Source organism: Ictalurus punctatus, chromosome 16, assembly GCF_001660625.3.
Source record: "Ictalurus punctatus breed USDA103 chromosome 16, Coco_2.0, whole genome shotgun sequence".
NCBI classification, from domain to species: Eukaryota; Metazoa; Chordata; class Actinopteri; order Siluriformes; family Ictaluridae; genus Ictalurus; species Ictalurus punctatus.
In genome coordinates, this window is record NC_030431.2 from 21763039 (window position 1) to 21780112 (window position 17074).

Below are 17074 nucleotides of genomic sequence, written 5' to 3' on the forward strand. Positions count from 1 at the left end.
GAGCAGTAAATCTGCAGCAGTGTGATTGGACACAGATGGCTTTTGCCAGCTTGTTATTAAGCTTCTTTAAACGCTCGTAAAAGTTCAAAGCAAAAGCAGAGCTACTATAAAGCAGCACAGAGTGCACTTATAGAGAACTTAAAGGAAAAACACCAACCCATGTGCTTTGCTTTTGTTTATAGTTCATTTTTGTTTGGTTGGTTCATTTCACTTGCTAGTCAGTTTTCACTTGCTAAGTCAGCTTCTGTTGTAAGTTACTAGCTTTGGCTCACTAGGTAACTTTCACTTTCAAAAGCTGGTTTGCTTTTTACTTGCTAGCTTCACTTTTACTTGCTAGTTTGCTTTTGCTAGCAAGCTCTTCCAGCAGAAGCTTTACAGCTTTAAGGACTTTTTTTCTTTCTAGAACATTCACTGTCAAAATGTCTGGGATTTCTGATGACCTTTTTTTTTTACATAATGTTCATAAATATTCCCACGACATATCTGCGGATGTTTATCTGTAGGACGTTTAACACCGTCATTTCCATTCAGAACGTTGTGTGAGCAACAGCATTATTTCAGCACATGTTTAAGGTTGCAGTAACGTTATATTTGTAACATTGCAAACTAATCTTGTTAGAAACCGTTGAAAGTATTACTGAATATTCCGATAATGCTCTCTCAGCTTGTACGTTGCCTTTCACTTACTGCGTCACTCAAGCTATGTTTCCATCCACGTATTTTTCTGCAAATGTTGAGATATCGCATAAAAACGCTGGATGGAACCACCAGATGTGAATAAAATCTCCAAAATGTGCCTAAAGAAACCCATATGTATGCTATTGAGGTGGATCATTTTTAATGGTGGAATTCTTATAGTAATTGATTATATTGGAGAAAATAACCACAGTGGCTTCCCCGGCTGCAACAGCTTCCATTTTCATGGATACTTTGCGCCAGTTTCCCCGGAAGTGATGATTTTGTTCTCTTGATCTCAATTGGGATGTAAACGGATGTATCGCATAAAGCATTATTCGCAAATGTTTTCTGTGATATTCCAGTGTTTCGCATAAGTTAAATTCGCAACTTGGATGGGAACATAGCTACAGATTTGAAGAGACTGTGAATTCAAATATCAACGACATCAGCGTCATGAGTTCTGAAGCGAAATCTTATGGAAGTTTGCTCAAGGTTAGCCCCGCCCACTTTACAATGAAAGGGGAGAACTTTTTGAACTTTGTTCAGATGTTTTATTTCAAGACATCTGTCCGGTTATTATCTTTAAAATGCTCTTGTATGTGTGGAATGAATTTATTATGCATCCCATCTCATGCCAATTCCAAAACGTAATTTTAGAGCTAGTAACGGAGGCCTGAGCCATTGATATGCAGTTATTGGAGGGAGAAAGAGAGAGAGTTCACTTTTCTTTTCTTTTCGTTTCACTCTAATTATATAAAAATAGAACAAACAAATAAATAAATATCGATAAGCCTACTTGTTCACAGGGTTTTAATTTTTTTTATTACTGCAGAAAATATATAACGAATAAATAAATAAATAAATATTGACATTTGTTCACCGGCTTTTCTGTCTCATTACTGCAAGCACACGTGCTCTCTTGCGCTCTCTTTCTTCTCTCTCTCTCTCTTTCTCTCTCTCTCACTCTCCGATAACTACATATCAATGGCTCAAGCCTCGGATTCGCATCGTGGCCGCATTACCGCATCAGGTGCACATTATTTTTCTAATAATTCAACGTCCCGTCGTCAATTATTCCTTAAATATTTCCAGAAAATCGCAATTTTTCTGTCATTTTGTTTGTCGTTAAATGTGTGTGCTGTGTTGGACGCTACGACTCGGCGAAGTGATATGGAACTGTAATGCGGTCAAGACCTGACTGGAACTACTTTAGCTGTGCATGTATTGAAAAATACTTGCACACCTCAGAAAGTCTGTCAGGCAAGTGAGAATCAAGTATTAGACAGTGCTGTGAGGTAATATGGAGTAACGCTCCATTAAGAAAGTCATTTGAACTGATTTGTGTAAAATTCTCTGTGTGCTGTGAGTTCTCGTTCTTATTCCTGTCTCAACTGGACAAAGAGACGTTTATCGTGCTCGGTTGCTAAAAATAGCTTCCCAGAGTTCAGTGTGCTTGGGGTGTGTTTCAGTGTGGTGATGTATTTGGTTGTGGTGCTGATGTGTTTATAAAGGCTGGAGAGAAAAAGGAGGCCATTGTTAAAGCCTGAGCGTCCTGAGTGATTTGTTTCCTCTCTTAAACACAGAGGAAGTCTGTTCTGCTGCTTTAACAATACACTTCCTCTAAGAACTCTTACACCGCAGCTGACCTATATCACAGGGTGGATTCTTACAAAGACTGTTAACGATTCTTTATTTACATGAAGATGTTTAGGCGTGTTCTTGACTGTGCGTGGTGTGAGAGAGAGAAAGACTTGTGGAGCTCTTCGATTTTATTCAGCTTATACGTTCAATTTTGACTTTGATCTTTGAGGAAAACACCACAAAATCAAGGTGTTTTTTAAAATATATTATATCTTGCAAAAATAAAATGGCCTGTGTATTGTAATAATTTTCTGTGTTTGAAAATTATTACAATTTTCCCAGAATCCAAAAAATGGGCACAGGCTCCATCTCAATAGAATAAACCTCGGGGAGAAATCTAAATATTTGACCAAAAAAAAACATGACCAAGGAGAATGAAACAAACTGCCTTCTGAAGATTTACACTTGTTACAAAGTGATGAGAATTTCACGATATTCCTTTTAAACGTATTTTTTACATTCACGTTACTGTATATAGCAGACGCCCTTATACTTGGCAGTCACAAGATTATTTGAACTTAATTTGAACATAATTGTAAACAAAAATACATAAAAGTATGTCCGACTTAACCTACAGCTAAAGGCAGAATTTCCCTTTGAATGGAAACCTCCACTATTTCCCAGTTTGGCTGCAAAAACTAGAATTACCTCATGTGGGTGTATCCTGCAACAGGACAGCAATCATTATCGGCAAAATCAATAGAAAAAAATTTGAAGACGAAGATTTTGGCTTCAGACCTGATATTACAGTTGAGAGGATTCAGAATCTGCTCAGCAGTGCACAACAAAATTGGAAGCAAATTGAGTATCACATTAAGAAAGGGAGATGCAAACTTCCAAACTTGTTGTTTTTATCATCATTAGTTTCCGCTGTTAATGCCTTAACAGTTTGACAGTTTTACTTACAGTACAAGTGATAAAGAAGGACGTCTGCGAAGCTTGACACATTAAATGTCCCGTTGCTATAACTTACATTTCCATTGTTCTAAGGGTGTGCAAACTTTTGCACTCATTTACAATTTTAGCCAAAATCTAGGGTTAGGTCGGTAACACTTTACAATAACAGTGCATGAATAATCATGCACTAATACGTGAATTAATACTTAGTTCATGATTAATACACGCTCAATAACTCATCATTAGTTCATATTTCAGTAAGTATTAATTCAGGTATTAATGCATGATTATTCATGTACTGTTATTATTAAGTGTTACTGTTAGTTCTTTCTTTTTGTTAAGAAAGGTATCGTTATTTATATGTGTATGTGTACTAATACATTATGTACCTCATCCCTTATTACATACAATAACGTTGCTATTGATTAACTGTTTATTATGCTATATTATGATTCTGTTTATTTTCTGATGGTGTTAGTCATTTTAGAACCAGAATGCATAATGCTAAACTGGTGGTGGTACTAAACCCCTGTTATTTGTTATTTGTTAAGTAATGATTAAATTTTTGAGACACCAAACATGCCACAGGGGAACACTGTAATGATAAATAAAATCATTCTACCACTAGGGGTGCTATAACAATTAAATAACTGTTTCACAGTCCCTTGTCTGGTCAAGTTTCATTTCACGTCACATTGTTGTGCTCATTCGTGCACGTGTTTTGTTTAGGAACGTAATGATCATTAGATCATTAGAAAACCATTGGAGCTGTTGACCAATCAGGTTGCAGCAGGTATTTGTCATTGGTCAATTGTCATGAAAGTTGGCAGATTGATATACTGCTTGAATATTTTGCCAAAAAGTGCTTGGAAATAAAATGTCTCTCCGTCTCCGTTTATAGAGGAGGACGTTCAGGTGTCCATCAGCGTAACCTCAGAGCCGAAAGTTACAAACCAGGACAGCTGTCCAAAATCAGACGCCTATGGTTTGGACTGTAGCAGCCTCCTTCCGGAAATTCCGAAGATGAAATCTCCTCTGATTCCTGAATCCGCAGTGGTGGAAACAGTCACAGCCAGCCCTGTAAACGTGGACGATATTCCTCTTCCCAAAAAATCGTACACCTTGGAACTGGAAACAAAACTTCAGGATGAAGACGACGCTGGAGCTCAGAAACAAGGAAGTAAAACGGAAACTGATCAAAATCAGAAACCCGTAGAAACAGAACAGGGATGTGATGTGGACGACGCTCTTCTTCCTGAAAATTCACACAGTATAGAAAAGACGTCCGAATTCCAAGACAACGATGGAAAGTGCAGAAACTCTCTGTCTCAGAAACCAGGAACCAAACAACGAACCAAACCCACATCTAAAAAACAGAAGCCCAAAGTGACAGTGGGAGAAAACGACACACACACTTCTCTAAACGTGGACGACATTCCTCTCCCCAAAACATCCTACAATTTTGACCCGAGCCAATGGGACGACCCCAATTTCGACCCGTTTGGAGGGAAAAACAAAGTCCAGAACTCTCAGACACTCCCAAAATCATGCGATTTCAATCCGGATAACTTCGACGACTCGCTGGATGCCTTTAAGCCGTCTAACAAGATCATTGGAAGCGGCGACTCTGAGAAAACCAACGATGACAAAACGAAGGAGGAACAGAACAAAGAGTGCCCTCTGGTGGAGGAGAGGAAAATTAGACAGTCGCCCAAGAAGAGTAAAGACAAGATAATCACGTGAGTGACGTTTAAATGGATAAAAGTTAAACGTGTTAATCAATACTAACACACACGCTGTGTTTTCATTGGCTAAGAGAAATATCTGTCTGATTATCAGTGTAAAGGTCTTTCTGTCCATCTGTCTCTCTACATCTCTGTCTGTTTGATTGTCTAGCATTATGTCTATGTCTGTCTGTCTCTCTGCATCTCTGGCTTTCTATATGTGTCTGACTGTCTGTCTGTCTGTCTCTATTTCTATGTTTTCCTGTCTGCCTGCTTGTCTGCCCATCAGTCTATACGTCTGTCTTTCCATTTATTTGATTGTCTTACTTTCTGTCTATGATTCTGTCTTGATACATCTCTGTAGGTCTCTGTATGTCTGTCTATATGTCTCTGTGTGTATATGTCTCTGTCTGTCTAACTATACATCTCTGTCTGCCTGTATGTCTGTCTACATCTCTCTGTGTTTCTGTCTATACATCTGTCTGTCTATGTCTCTGTATGTTTTTGTGTCAATCTCTGTTTCTCTGGCTGTATAATCTCTGTCTATCTATCTGTCTACACACCTCTGTCTGTCTGTCTGTCTATATGTTTCTGTAGGTCTATCTATATGTCTGCAGTCCATCTATTCATCTGTCTGTCTTCTGTCTATACATCTCTGTCTGTCTTCTGTCTATACATTTCTGCCTGTCTGCTGTCTTCACATCTCTGTCTGTCTGTCTATATGTCTATCTGCTGTCTATACATCTCTGTCTGTCTGCTGTCTATACATCTCTGTCTGTCTGTCTACTGTCTGTACATCTCTGTCTGTCTGCTGTCTATACATCTCTGTCTGTCTGTCTGCTGTCTGTACATCTCTGTCTCTCTGCTGTCTATAGATCTCTGTCTGTCTGCTGTCTATAGATCTCTGTCTGTCTGCTGTCTATACATCTGTCTGTCTGCTGTCTGTACATCTCTGTCTGCTGTCTATACATCTCTGTCTGTCTGTCTGCTGTCTGTACATCTCTGTCTGTCTGCTGTCTATGCATCTCTGTCTGTCTGTCTGTCTGCTGTCTGTACATCTCTGTCTGTACATCTGTCTGTCTGCTGTCTATACATCTCTGTCTGTCTGCTGTCTGCACATCTGTCTGTCTGCTGTCTACACATCTGTTATGTATAATTACAGTCTACACCACCACAAAAATGCATTAAAAGCATAATGTCACTCAGCCTGATTGATTGGTCTGTGCCATTTGTGTTGGCAACTACCAACCGGGGAGGGTGAAGGCTAACACGTGCTTCGTCCAAGACACGTGAAGCCACCCACGACATCTTTTCACAGGGCACAGGGCAGCGTAACACATACATGAGCTCACAGATGCCTACGATTGGCTAGAGTCTCTGAAATTGATAGGGGGGCGAGATTGATGCTGTCCCTCCCACCCAGACAGGACAGCTCCCGGCCGGATGGCTGTGGTATTGTTGGGAGATCGCCAGATTAAATCCCGGCGATGCTACAGCCATCTGTGGTGAACACTGTTCTGTTGCACCACTCGGGAACCCGTGCTTACGTGACTTTTTTTTTTAAAGATATTTCGCTTTGACGTCACTCTCTACACTTTACTAACGTTGCTAGATAGATATCCTCACCTTACTCAAGTTCACTGAGGTAGTGTGTTCACAGTCGAGCTGTGTACGTGTTTACTGTGTGTGTGTGTGTGTGTGTGTGTGTGTGTGTGTGTGTGTGTGTGTTGGTTACTAATCTCCTGTCCCACCTGCTCTTCTCTTTTCCTCATTCCTCCACTCATGTCTAACACTCAAACCTTTTCTCGTCTTCCTCTCCTCATCTTCCTCTTCCTGTCCTCCTGTGTCTTTCTCATCAGGACCAATGAACAAGCACGCTTTCTCTGTACGCTGCTGTAAGTATCCACTCTCTCTGTCTCTCTTCCTTACTGCGTCCCAATTCGCATACTGTCCATCTTAAGTAGCATCCGAGATTAGAATTTAGCGTGTCCCAAATCGTAATATGTTGAAACTAGTATCCCAAAGGTACCCGGATGGTCTAATATTTCCGGCAGGTTTTCAAAGTGTGCATCCGTGGACACTTTTTCAGCTAATATTACCCACAACTACTTGCGCTTCACCAGTTTCAACCTGCAAACATGGATGTGTTTTATGGACGAGAGGTGCAAATGAAATGTGGAAAAATTCATCAAGGGAATGGTACATTAAATTATATGGTATAAATTATATAAGGAATAATGAATGAAGAAAAGCTGAGTTTGTTTTCGGTGACAGTGTGCGTAACTAGACAACAGCGTTCTCTTCTGGTACGTGACGTGTTAGTATGTCCCAGTACTTACATACTCTTTATATACTCTCAAAAGTATGTACTTTTTCTTCACAAAAAGAGCGCATACTTTTAGTGCATAGTGTAAGTAGGCGAATTGGGACGCAGCACCTGTCTCTGTCTCTCTCTGTCTCTGTGCTTTATTGGTTTCCTGTCAGTCTCGACCAGATTGTCCTGTGGTGTTTCTGTAGCTGATAAACAGGTCACGTGTGTGTCTGTGTGTGTCTGTGTGTGTCTGTGTGTGTGTGTGTGTGAGTTCTCATTTTTCACCAGTCTGATTATTGATTTATTCTGGTATGTATTGATATGCTGTTGTGTGTAACAATCGATATTTAGCCAGTGACAGTGATGAGGTCAGTGGGAGGCAGAGTGTGTGTGTGTGTGTGTGTGTGTGTGTGTGTGTGAAGTTTACCTCTTTAGTTGGTCTCTGGAGCTACAAGGCTAATGAAGCTTCATTCCAGATCATGTGCTTCAAACCACATCCAGTTCTTCAGCCATCTCTATACATGAGCACAGTTTTGGCATGGAGCTGAACACTGTAGCTTTATGGCAGTGGCCATCTTGGACAACCAGAATGACTTTTTCCCTTCAGTGTCATTTAGGGTCATTGTGCTCCCCTAGACCCCGCCTCCTACAGTGTAAAAGTGGAGCTGATACGGATGATGATATAGATAGAGTGACTTTAACCGTAATCCTTGAACTGTGCGTGTGTGTGTGTGTGTGTGCCACTTTTATTACTTTAATATTTTATTATTTTACTATTTTTTATAGAGAGTTGAGGTGTATTAATAAAAGCAATGTAAAGTCTCTCTCTCTCTGTCTCTCTCTCTCTCTCTCTCTCTCTGCAGGAACACGTGCAAAGTGAAGAAGTATGAGAATACGTCGTTAGCGCTGGATGTCTGCAAGCAGGTACGACACTTGTTTACTCAAGAGAGAGGGATGGATAGAGAGAGAGAAAGAGAAAGAGAAGGATGGATAGAGGGAAACAGACAGAGAGAGAGAGAGAGAGAGAGAGAGAGAGGCTCTGTGTTGCCTGTATATGGAGATGCTGAGTCAGTATCTGTAGTCAGGATTAGCGCAGTGACTCAGCAAAGGTCACTCGCTCTCCTTCTCTCCTTTTTCTGTTTATCCCTCGCTCTTTTCACCCCCACCTTTTCTCTTTCATTACTTCATCACCTTCTGTCTTTTCCTCCCTCTTTCTGGCCATTTCTCATCGTCTTCTTTCTTTCTTTGACTTTCTCCACAATTCCATCTTTTTTCCTCCTTTTCATCACTCTGTCTCTCCACCATTCTTTACTTTGGTGCCTCTGTCTCTCTTTATTTTTCCTTGTTTTCATTCCCCCATGTGTAAATCTTTTCTCCTCCTTTCCTTCTCTGCCTCCTTTCTTGTTCTCTCTCCATTTCTATTTCTGTTGTTTTCCATTTCTCTCTCTCTCTCTCTCTCTCTCTCTCTCTCTCTCTCTCTCTCTCTCTCTCCATCCTTCCAGTTCTTCTTTTTTTCTCTTGCTCACTCTTTCTCTCTTGCACCCTGGTTGAGCAGTGCTGGCACTGACACTGTCCGATCTGTGATTCATCACTGTGTGTGTGTGTGTGCGCGCAGGTTGAAGAAGAACAGGAGGAGCGGGTATGTCACGCCACTGATGAGGAGAAACTCGCATCTACGTGCACGATGCAAAAACACGATAAAACGTCTAAGACGTCAGTAACAGAAGACGGTGAGAGCAGGAGCTACACGTATACATCTTGCAAACATTATAATATTCCTCTAATTCATTCAAGCATTTTTTTTATCCAAAATAATTTTTCAAACCCCCCCACTCCCAAAAAAATCTTTCATTTCTACCGTCGCGCTAACCGATGAACACGTTGCAATACATTAACCAGAAACCCAACTTTTCTAAATTACACTCTTACTTTACAGTGTCTTGCATAAATGTTAACCCCCCCCCTGAAATTTTCCACATTTTTTAGTGTTACTACCTGAAACTGTAATGGACTTAACTGAGATTATGTACAGAATTTTAGCTTGTTAATGTAGAATTAGGTATCATTAGCACATTTGATCAGTAGCTAAGTAGAAAACGCCTTTCGTTTATTGCTCTAATTTGCCCCCTAGTGGAGACTAGGGGCGCATCTCAATCAGCTCCCTAGTTCAGTAGTCAGGGCACTGATCAGGGAGTCGGCCATTTTAAGGGCTGTCTCGATCGCAAATATCCTTCCAGTCCACCGCACAAAAATCCTTCCAGTCCACCGCACAAAAATCCCACAATGCACCGCAAAAACCAGGGAGCATCGATGCTCCGTATGCTGACATGACATGAAGCCTCTCAGCTCAAAAAAAAAAAGAAAAGGCAGACACACTCAGCCAACTGTAAGCAGTTTATCATTGTTGAAGCTCTCAAATGATTACTTACGTTAGCGATTCCAAGCTTTAGTTCATGTTTTATATACGGCTTGTTTAAATGTTTTATGATCCTGCTTGACATACTATGGAAAAAAAAACCCCATGTGATTAAGCTAAATGTATATGACATATAATGTCAGAAAGATATCGGTCCTACCCATTGTTGATAAATGCCAACGGTGATGTTTTACAACGTGAGTACGTAGTCATGTCGCTGGAAATGGAGTCATCAGTGTCCCAGTGTGTAATGAGCCAGGGTTCTTACCACTGCCCGGACTTTTCATGACCGAGGGAGCTAGGGAGCTGATTAAGACACACCCTAGCTCTTTTTTTGAAAGCTTTCGATTCAGTTTCTGTCCACAAGATCTTCTTTAGTATCTAAATTCATTTGGGCCGTATTACAATCTTCAGACATGCCCGGGCTGTATGTTTGACTCCCCTGGTATATACTGTCGCAGTGTACAGTATACAGTGTGTGAGTGTGTGTGTTCCAGTGATTACTGCAATACAGTGCTGCCCTCTAGTGGCTACAATCAGGTCCGAACATCCGAGTGTTCTACTAAACGCTCATATAATCAACATACGATATTGTCTGTGCCTTAAATTGCTATTAAACTTCAAATGAAAGACAGTGTAATACTTCATAAAGCCTCTAATCCTTCAAATATAACGGATACAGTGCTGTGAGAAAGTATTTCTTCTGTTTTTGTGTATCTCTCGTACTAAATTGTTTCAGAAATTCAAACAAAATCTAAGATAAAACAAAGGCAACCCGAGTAAACACAAAATACAGGTTTTAAACGATAATGTTATTTATTGAAGCAAAAAAGTTATCCAATACCAACTGGGCCTGTGTGAAAATATATTTGGTCCCATAGTTACTAATTCCCGAAATCTATGAAACCGCATTCATAATGGGGTTCAGCTGGACTAGATACAACCCCTGTTCGATCAAATCGACACTTAAATCGAACTTTTTCAACAGCGTGAAGTCGGTTAAAAGATCTTACTCGGTAACACACTATACCAAAGTTTAAAGAAATTCTAGAAATGATGAGGAAGAAGGTGAATGAAATACATCAGTCTGGGAAGGGTTACAAAGCTATTTCAAAGGCTCTGGGACTCCACAGGACCACAGTGAGAGCCGTGATCTCCAAATGGAAAAACTCAGCACAGTACTGAACCTTCCCAGAAGTGGGCAGCACAAGGCTTAAAGATTTCATGAATATAGCTGACACTGCATTTTTTTTGTGTTTCATATGCGTGTAAGTGACAAGTGTGTGTGTGTGTGTGTGTGTGTGTGTGTGTGTGTGTGTGTGTGTGTGTGTGTTTTCTCACTTTTCAGACCTGGAGCTAGTGAAAAAAGATCATTTCCCTGAGAAGGAGATCTGCACACCTGTAAGTATTTGTTGTTGTACAAAGTTAGTCTTTTTTTCTTTTCTTTTCTTTTCTTAAAATTATGCATTGTGTTACTATTCAAATCAACATTTCGTGGCTCTGTGACTCGCTCTCATCCACTTGCACTTTTAAAACAAAAATGATTTTGTATTATAACAGCTGTTTACTGCTTTTGAGCTCGTTTTCCATCATTTGTCATTTCATTTAGTGGGTCAGTTTTTTGCTTAATATTTTTCTTTACCCAAATGTAAATTTTGGGATCAATAAAGGCACGGTGGCTTGGTGGTTAGCATGTTTGCCTCACACCTCCAGGGTTGAGGGTTCAAATCTTGCCTCCACTATGTGTGGGGTTTCCTCCGGGTACTCCTGCTTCCTCCCCCAGTTCAAAGACGTGCGTTTTAGTCTGATTTGGAATCTCTAAATTGTCTGTAATGTGTGAATATGCCCTGCGTTGGGTTGGTACCCCGTCCAGGGTGCCACCCGCCTTTCCCCTTCGAGTTCCCTGGGATAGGCTCCAGGCTGCCCGTGTCCCTGTGTGCTATAGGATAAGCAGTACAGAAACTGGATGGATGGATTGTTAGATCACAGCTGGGATTTTCAGGGTGATGAAGCCGACAGACAGTTGAAGAAATAAATTGAATCATGAGAACTGTTATATTTCTTTGTTTATCTGTCCGAGACTTTGCCTCTACGCTCGCTCGTCTTAAAGGCCGTAACGTTACTTTGACAGATGGACTGAGTTCGATTCGATGGCCAGTTGATGAGGATCAACTCGACTTCGCTGTAGCTTTTACCCAGAAAACATTGCGTCAGTCTGATTGACTCGGAGTCCTTTTTCAAATGAGTGAATTTATAAGTGTAAACAGGACGATAAAATGCTTCGTATTTTACGTTTTATTCCTCGGACGCTTCACATGACGACTGACGCGGCTGTGTGAGCAGGCAAGATCATTCGCATGCTAGTGAAGAACTGGGTGTGTGTATCCCCTGAAGCAAAATCACTCCAGCTACGTTGTTTATATTTAAAGAGAAGATGTAAAAAAAAAAAAGGAGAAAGTGTGCTCCGTCTCCATCCTGATGACAAACACACAATTACAGCTTACTTTGTTTTAGGTATTCGTTTAAAATTTGCACAACGTTCAAATGAAAACATGCTTGCGGTCATTCTGGATCCTAAAATTATACACAGGAAGCAGCAGAGTTGTGCCTTTTGGAGAGGTGAAGTTGGTTAGCATAGCTCGTTGGAAGTGTGTGTGTGTGTGTGTGTGTGTGTATGTGTGTTAGTGCCTGACAAACATAATCGTGTCCCGTAAAGTAGATTAGCACTGCACACACATCCTAATCTGTCCTCCAAGGACGCCTACTAATAACCATCTCTCTCTCTCTCTCTCTCTCTCTTTCTCACACACACACACACACACAAACACAAACTGTATTTATGCTTGATGTGGCAGATACTTTCATCCAACCTACAAATGAGGCAGCCTCCAATTGCTGCTATTGATGTCTGAGGCTCATTAAAGAAATACTCCAGTGGTTTTAAACCTATTCTCTACCCAGCGTATCTGTAGTGTCTGTGTGTGTGTGTGTGTGTGTGTGTGAGATTACCATGGACAGGAATTTCAACGAAGAGAGACTGAAAAGAACTGAAAACTTGATCGCGACATATTCACATGTTATAGTAGTCTAGGGGCAGATGTTCTCCTGGTCTGGGTTGTTGAGGCTCCGGAGCCTGTCCCGGGAATGCTAGGTGTGAGACGGGATACACCCCGAATGGGACACCCAGTCCATAACCGGGCACAGTGCGCGCACACATTCAGACACACCTAGAGGCAAATTATCGCAGCCAATCTACCTACTGGCATGCTTTCGAGAGGTTGGAGGAAACCGGAGAACCCGGAGGAACCCAGATGGACATGGAGGTAACATGCGAAACGCTACGCAGACGGTGACTGAGCTCAGGAACGAACCAGGCACACAGTGTCAACCTCATTTCTGTGAAAAGTAGGTCTGTATGGAATGAAATTTGTGTCAAAATTATTGAATGTAACTTTTTAAGAAACAAAAATATACAACGAGAGAAGAAAAACTCTCTGAAACTGAAAACAATGAAAATTTGAACACGGTCTCGAAATAAACTGCGTTCTTTGTTAACAGTTTTTTCTAAACTTCCTGTTCGCTAATCATGGTTTATGAACGCGCTGCAAGTTTACGTTCGCCATTCTAGCACAAACCTCTCATGTGGGCGGGGCTTACCCGCGATTTACTCTCATTGGCTAGTGAGATTTGGATCGACAGCTCGAGTGTCGAGCTGAGGAGGAGGAGGACGATGATGATGATGATGACGACTGCAATGCTTCGTGCCTCTCCCGAGAGCTCACCTCAAAGAAAAAATCGTATGAGACTTAACCAAACTTCAAATATTAATTATGAACTAATAGAGTAAGGAAGTAATTTCCACTACAAAGTACAAACACTATAACTATACAGAGAACCGCATCCAGAATGCTCTCCAAAATTCACCACACTGAAGTCTCTACTTCCTGGTCAGGGAGCTGTCCATCCAAATCTCATTAGCCAATGAGAGTAAATTGCTGTTAAGCCCCGCCCACACAAGAGGTTTTTGCCAGGATGGCGAACGTAAATTTGCATGGCGCAAACGAAAAGTGTGAAAGCGTAAACAAAAACTCATTCATAAACCCTAATCTGCGAAAACGAAACTGGTTAACAAAGAACGCTGTTTATTTGAAGACTATGTCATTGTTTAGAGAGTTTTTCAGAGTTTTCTTCATTCTCACTGTATATTTTTTTTGTCTCTTGAAAATTTACGTTCAATCCTTTTGGCACAAATTTAACTCCATAGGGTTTGTCCATGGTGTATTCTTACTCCATGCTGTAGTCTTACACCCAGTGTTCCCGGGATAAGCTCCAGATTCACAGCAAACCTTGACCAGGATAAAGAGCTCACTGAAGATGAATGAATGGATATAATCAGTTATAATGATGTTGATATATAAACAAGGACATATTATGGGAAAGTGTTCTCAGAGTGTTCCTATTAAAATATCAAACGATTTAACAGCTCCATAGTGCTTTAAAGATTAAAGTGTGTGTGTGTGTGTGTGTGTGTGTGTGTGTTACAGAGTGAGAGCTTGGAGAAGACCAGCCCCAACCTTGACTCCATCGCGCTCAGTGAGATTGACAAAGCCGCTGTTCTGACTCTCATCAGAGAGGAGGTCGGTTTAAAAAAAACAAACAAACAAAAACACATCAGACATGTCAATATAACATACAGCTCTAAAACCATTAAATATTAGCAATTTAGCATTAGCCTAACTGTCAGGTGTGCTACTCCAACAGGCACACTGCTGCACAACATGGCACTGATGTACCAGTGAAAATCCTACAGCCATGTTAGCCGAAATTAGCATTTTATATATATGTATATCAGCATTTATTCGGCAAACTGAAATGCCTTACTATATAAAGTAAACAAGAAGGCGTTAGCTAATGTGATTTTACCAAAGAGGCGTGATATCTTTAACCTATAAGGTATGCTAATTATTAGCGTATACTCATGTGGCAACTGGAAACTTTTAGCTTCAGAGTTTGCATGTTAAGCTAACTAGTTGGATAAAGGCTTTATTAGATACGGCTTAATATAAAGACTGTGTGTGTGTGTGTGTGTGTGTGTGTGTGTCCACAGATAATCACAAAAGAGATCGAGGCAAACGAGTGGAAGAGGAAATATGAGGAAAGCAGAATGGAGGTGTTGGAGATGAGGTAAAGCACAGCCCCCATAATGCACTTCTTCAATGAGTCAATGAGCAAAAATAAACAAACATGTGCATGTGTGTTTGTTTCCTGACAGGAAAATAGTGGCCGAGTATGAGAAGACGGTAGCACAGATGATTGGTGGGTCATGGTTAGCTCGCTAACACTATTGCACTAAGTACACACAGGTGCTAATGATGCTAATCATAAATTTCAGTGAACCACACACTAGCTAGCTAGTTAGCTAACGATACCACTTATAAGTTACACACATCTGTGCTAATGCTAGTATTATTAATATACACTGTGCTTATTCATGGCGGTATGTAGTGTGCTCTGGAAGCAGTTATTACCACTTGTCATGTCTGACACTCACTCCTCTTCTACCTCACAGAAGATGAGCAGAGGAAGAACATGGGCTCTCAGAAAAGCGTCCAGCAGCTGATAACGGAGCGGGATCAGGCTCTGTCCGATCTCAACTCGGTCGAGCGCTCGCTCTCAGACCTGTTCCGGCGCTACGAGAACATGAAGACCGTGCTGGAGGGATTCAAGAAGGTAACTGCCTCATACACTGATGAGGAATAAACACTCCACAACACATTCGCTCTTCTGTGTTACATTCAGGATTAGGCTGGCTAGCTAGGCAGCCTATTTCTGCTAGCATTAGTGAAGTATTAGTATTGGTCATGTTTTAGTTAGATATGTTAGTCAGGATTGGATAGGATTTGCTAGCATTCTCTGCTTGAGAATCATGTTAATCAGAAGTTCCTTCCATGGTTATACTTAGCTAGCTAACTTGCAGCATGTTGAGCTTGCTAGTTGTTTACTGTAATGCTAGTTTCTCTGTTAACTTGTCTACTATAATGCTGTTTTTTGTGTTAGCCTGTTTACTAAAATGCTAGTTTACGTGTTAGACTCTGTAGTATAACGCTAGTTTCTCTGTTAGCCTGTTTACTAAAATGCTAGTTATGTGTTAGCCTCTGTGGTATAATGCTGGTTTTCTGTGTCCCCTTCTTACTAACTCTAGTTCCTGATGTTTCTTCTCTTGTTTTGTTTTCGTCATGGTCAGAATGAGGAGGTGCTAAAGAAGTGCGCTCAGGAATATTTAGCACGCGTCAAACAGGAGGAGCAGCGTTATAACACACTCAAGATCCATGCTGAGGAGAAACTCGACAAGTAAGACTGATCAGGAACACGGCACATAACACACTGTATATAGCCCACAACTGTAATTAGAATAGGTGTGTATGTAGTGTGTGTAACTCGGGTGTATCGTTAGAGCAGGTGTGTATTTAGCCCATGTTTGTGTAACTCAGGTGTATTGTTAGTGTGTTGTATTGATGTATATGGTGAAAATGGTTAGTGTAGGTGTTCATACACAGGATGGAGCAGATGTACCTTTAACACATGTGTGTTGCAGGGCGAATGAAGAGATTGCGCAGGTGCGTGCGAGGTCGAATGCGGAGTGTGTGGCGTTGAACGCTAGCCTGAGGAAGGAACAGATGAAGGTGGAATCCCTGGAGAGAGCACTCGAACAAAAGGTAAATATTTCAACCTTCAGTCCGAGGGCTCTTAATTTAAATCCCAGTCTATTGTGTATAAGTACAGTACAGATAAGATGTACAGAGTGCTACAACTGCTGGAAAAAACAACAACAAAACAATAGAAACCTTCATAGAATTCGTAACGTTTTAATGGTTATTATGAGAATTGTGTTGGTTTTAATGGAAGTTGTAATGGTCCCTGTTGGTCTCTACTGGGTTTTTTTTTTGCCTTCTATTTGTGGCATGTTATGTCTAGTGGATACCATTATGGAGCAATAATGGTAATGGTTTTAATGTGTAGCTGATGGTTTGTAATTGTGTTCGTAGAGGAAACCATGAGAATTTCTGTGATGGTTTGTATTGGTTTTTTCAGCAGGGATGTGTGAGACAGAAAGGGTTCTGAAGGTTTTGCATTCGTCGAGTTTTTTTTTTTTTTTTAGACATTGCGAGTTCAAATCCCGACGATGCCACAGCCACGTCGCTGGCCGAGAGCCAAGAGAGCAAAATTGGCCGTGCTCTCTGGGTAGGAGGGGCGTACTCTGTCTCATTTGTCAATCAGTAGCCAACTATGGGCATCTGTGAGCTCATGTATGTGGAAGATAGGGACGCTCCGATCAGGATTTTTCCTACCGATACCGATCATTCAAGCTTTATATAAGTGATATGTAAACTTTCTGTTGACTGTCAC

General features: G+C 40.9%; 1 protein-coding gene across 5 annotated transcripts in view; it reads left to right on the forward strand.

Annotated features, from left to right (window-relative positions):
* The window catches only part of tacc1 (transforming, acidic coiled-coil containing protein 1), a 52588-nt gene that overhangs the window by 31681 nt on the left and 3833 nt on the right, over positions 1 to 17074 (forward strand). For all 5 annotated transcript variants that reach the window (XM_047160850.2, XM_047160848.2, XM_017488695.3 and 2 more), the window contains 10 exons: positions 4118 to 4955; positions 8115 to 8175; positions 8867 to 8981; positions 11016 to 11068; positions 14212 to 14304; positions 14775 to 14851; positions 14940 to 14983; positions 15237 to 15397; positions 15912 to 16018; positions 16263 to 16383. In XM_047160850.2, coding sequence (XP_047016806.1) covers positions 4240 to 4955; positions 8115 to 8175; positions 8867 to 8981; positions 11016 to 11068; positions 14212 to 14304; positions 14775 to 14851; positions 14940 to 14983; positions 15237 to 15397; positions 15912 to 16018; positions 16263 to 16383 — 1548 coding nt within the window. In that variant the 5' untranslated portion in view covers positions 4118 to 4239. The remainder of the gene's footprint in view (positions 1 to 4117; positions 4956 to 8114; positions 8176 to 8866; positions 8982 to 11015; positions 11069 to 14211; positions 14305 to 14774; positions 14852 to 14939; positions 14984 to 15236; positions 15398 to 15911; positions 16019 to 16262; positions 16384 to 17074) is intronic.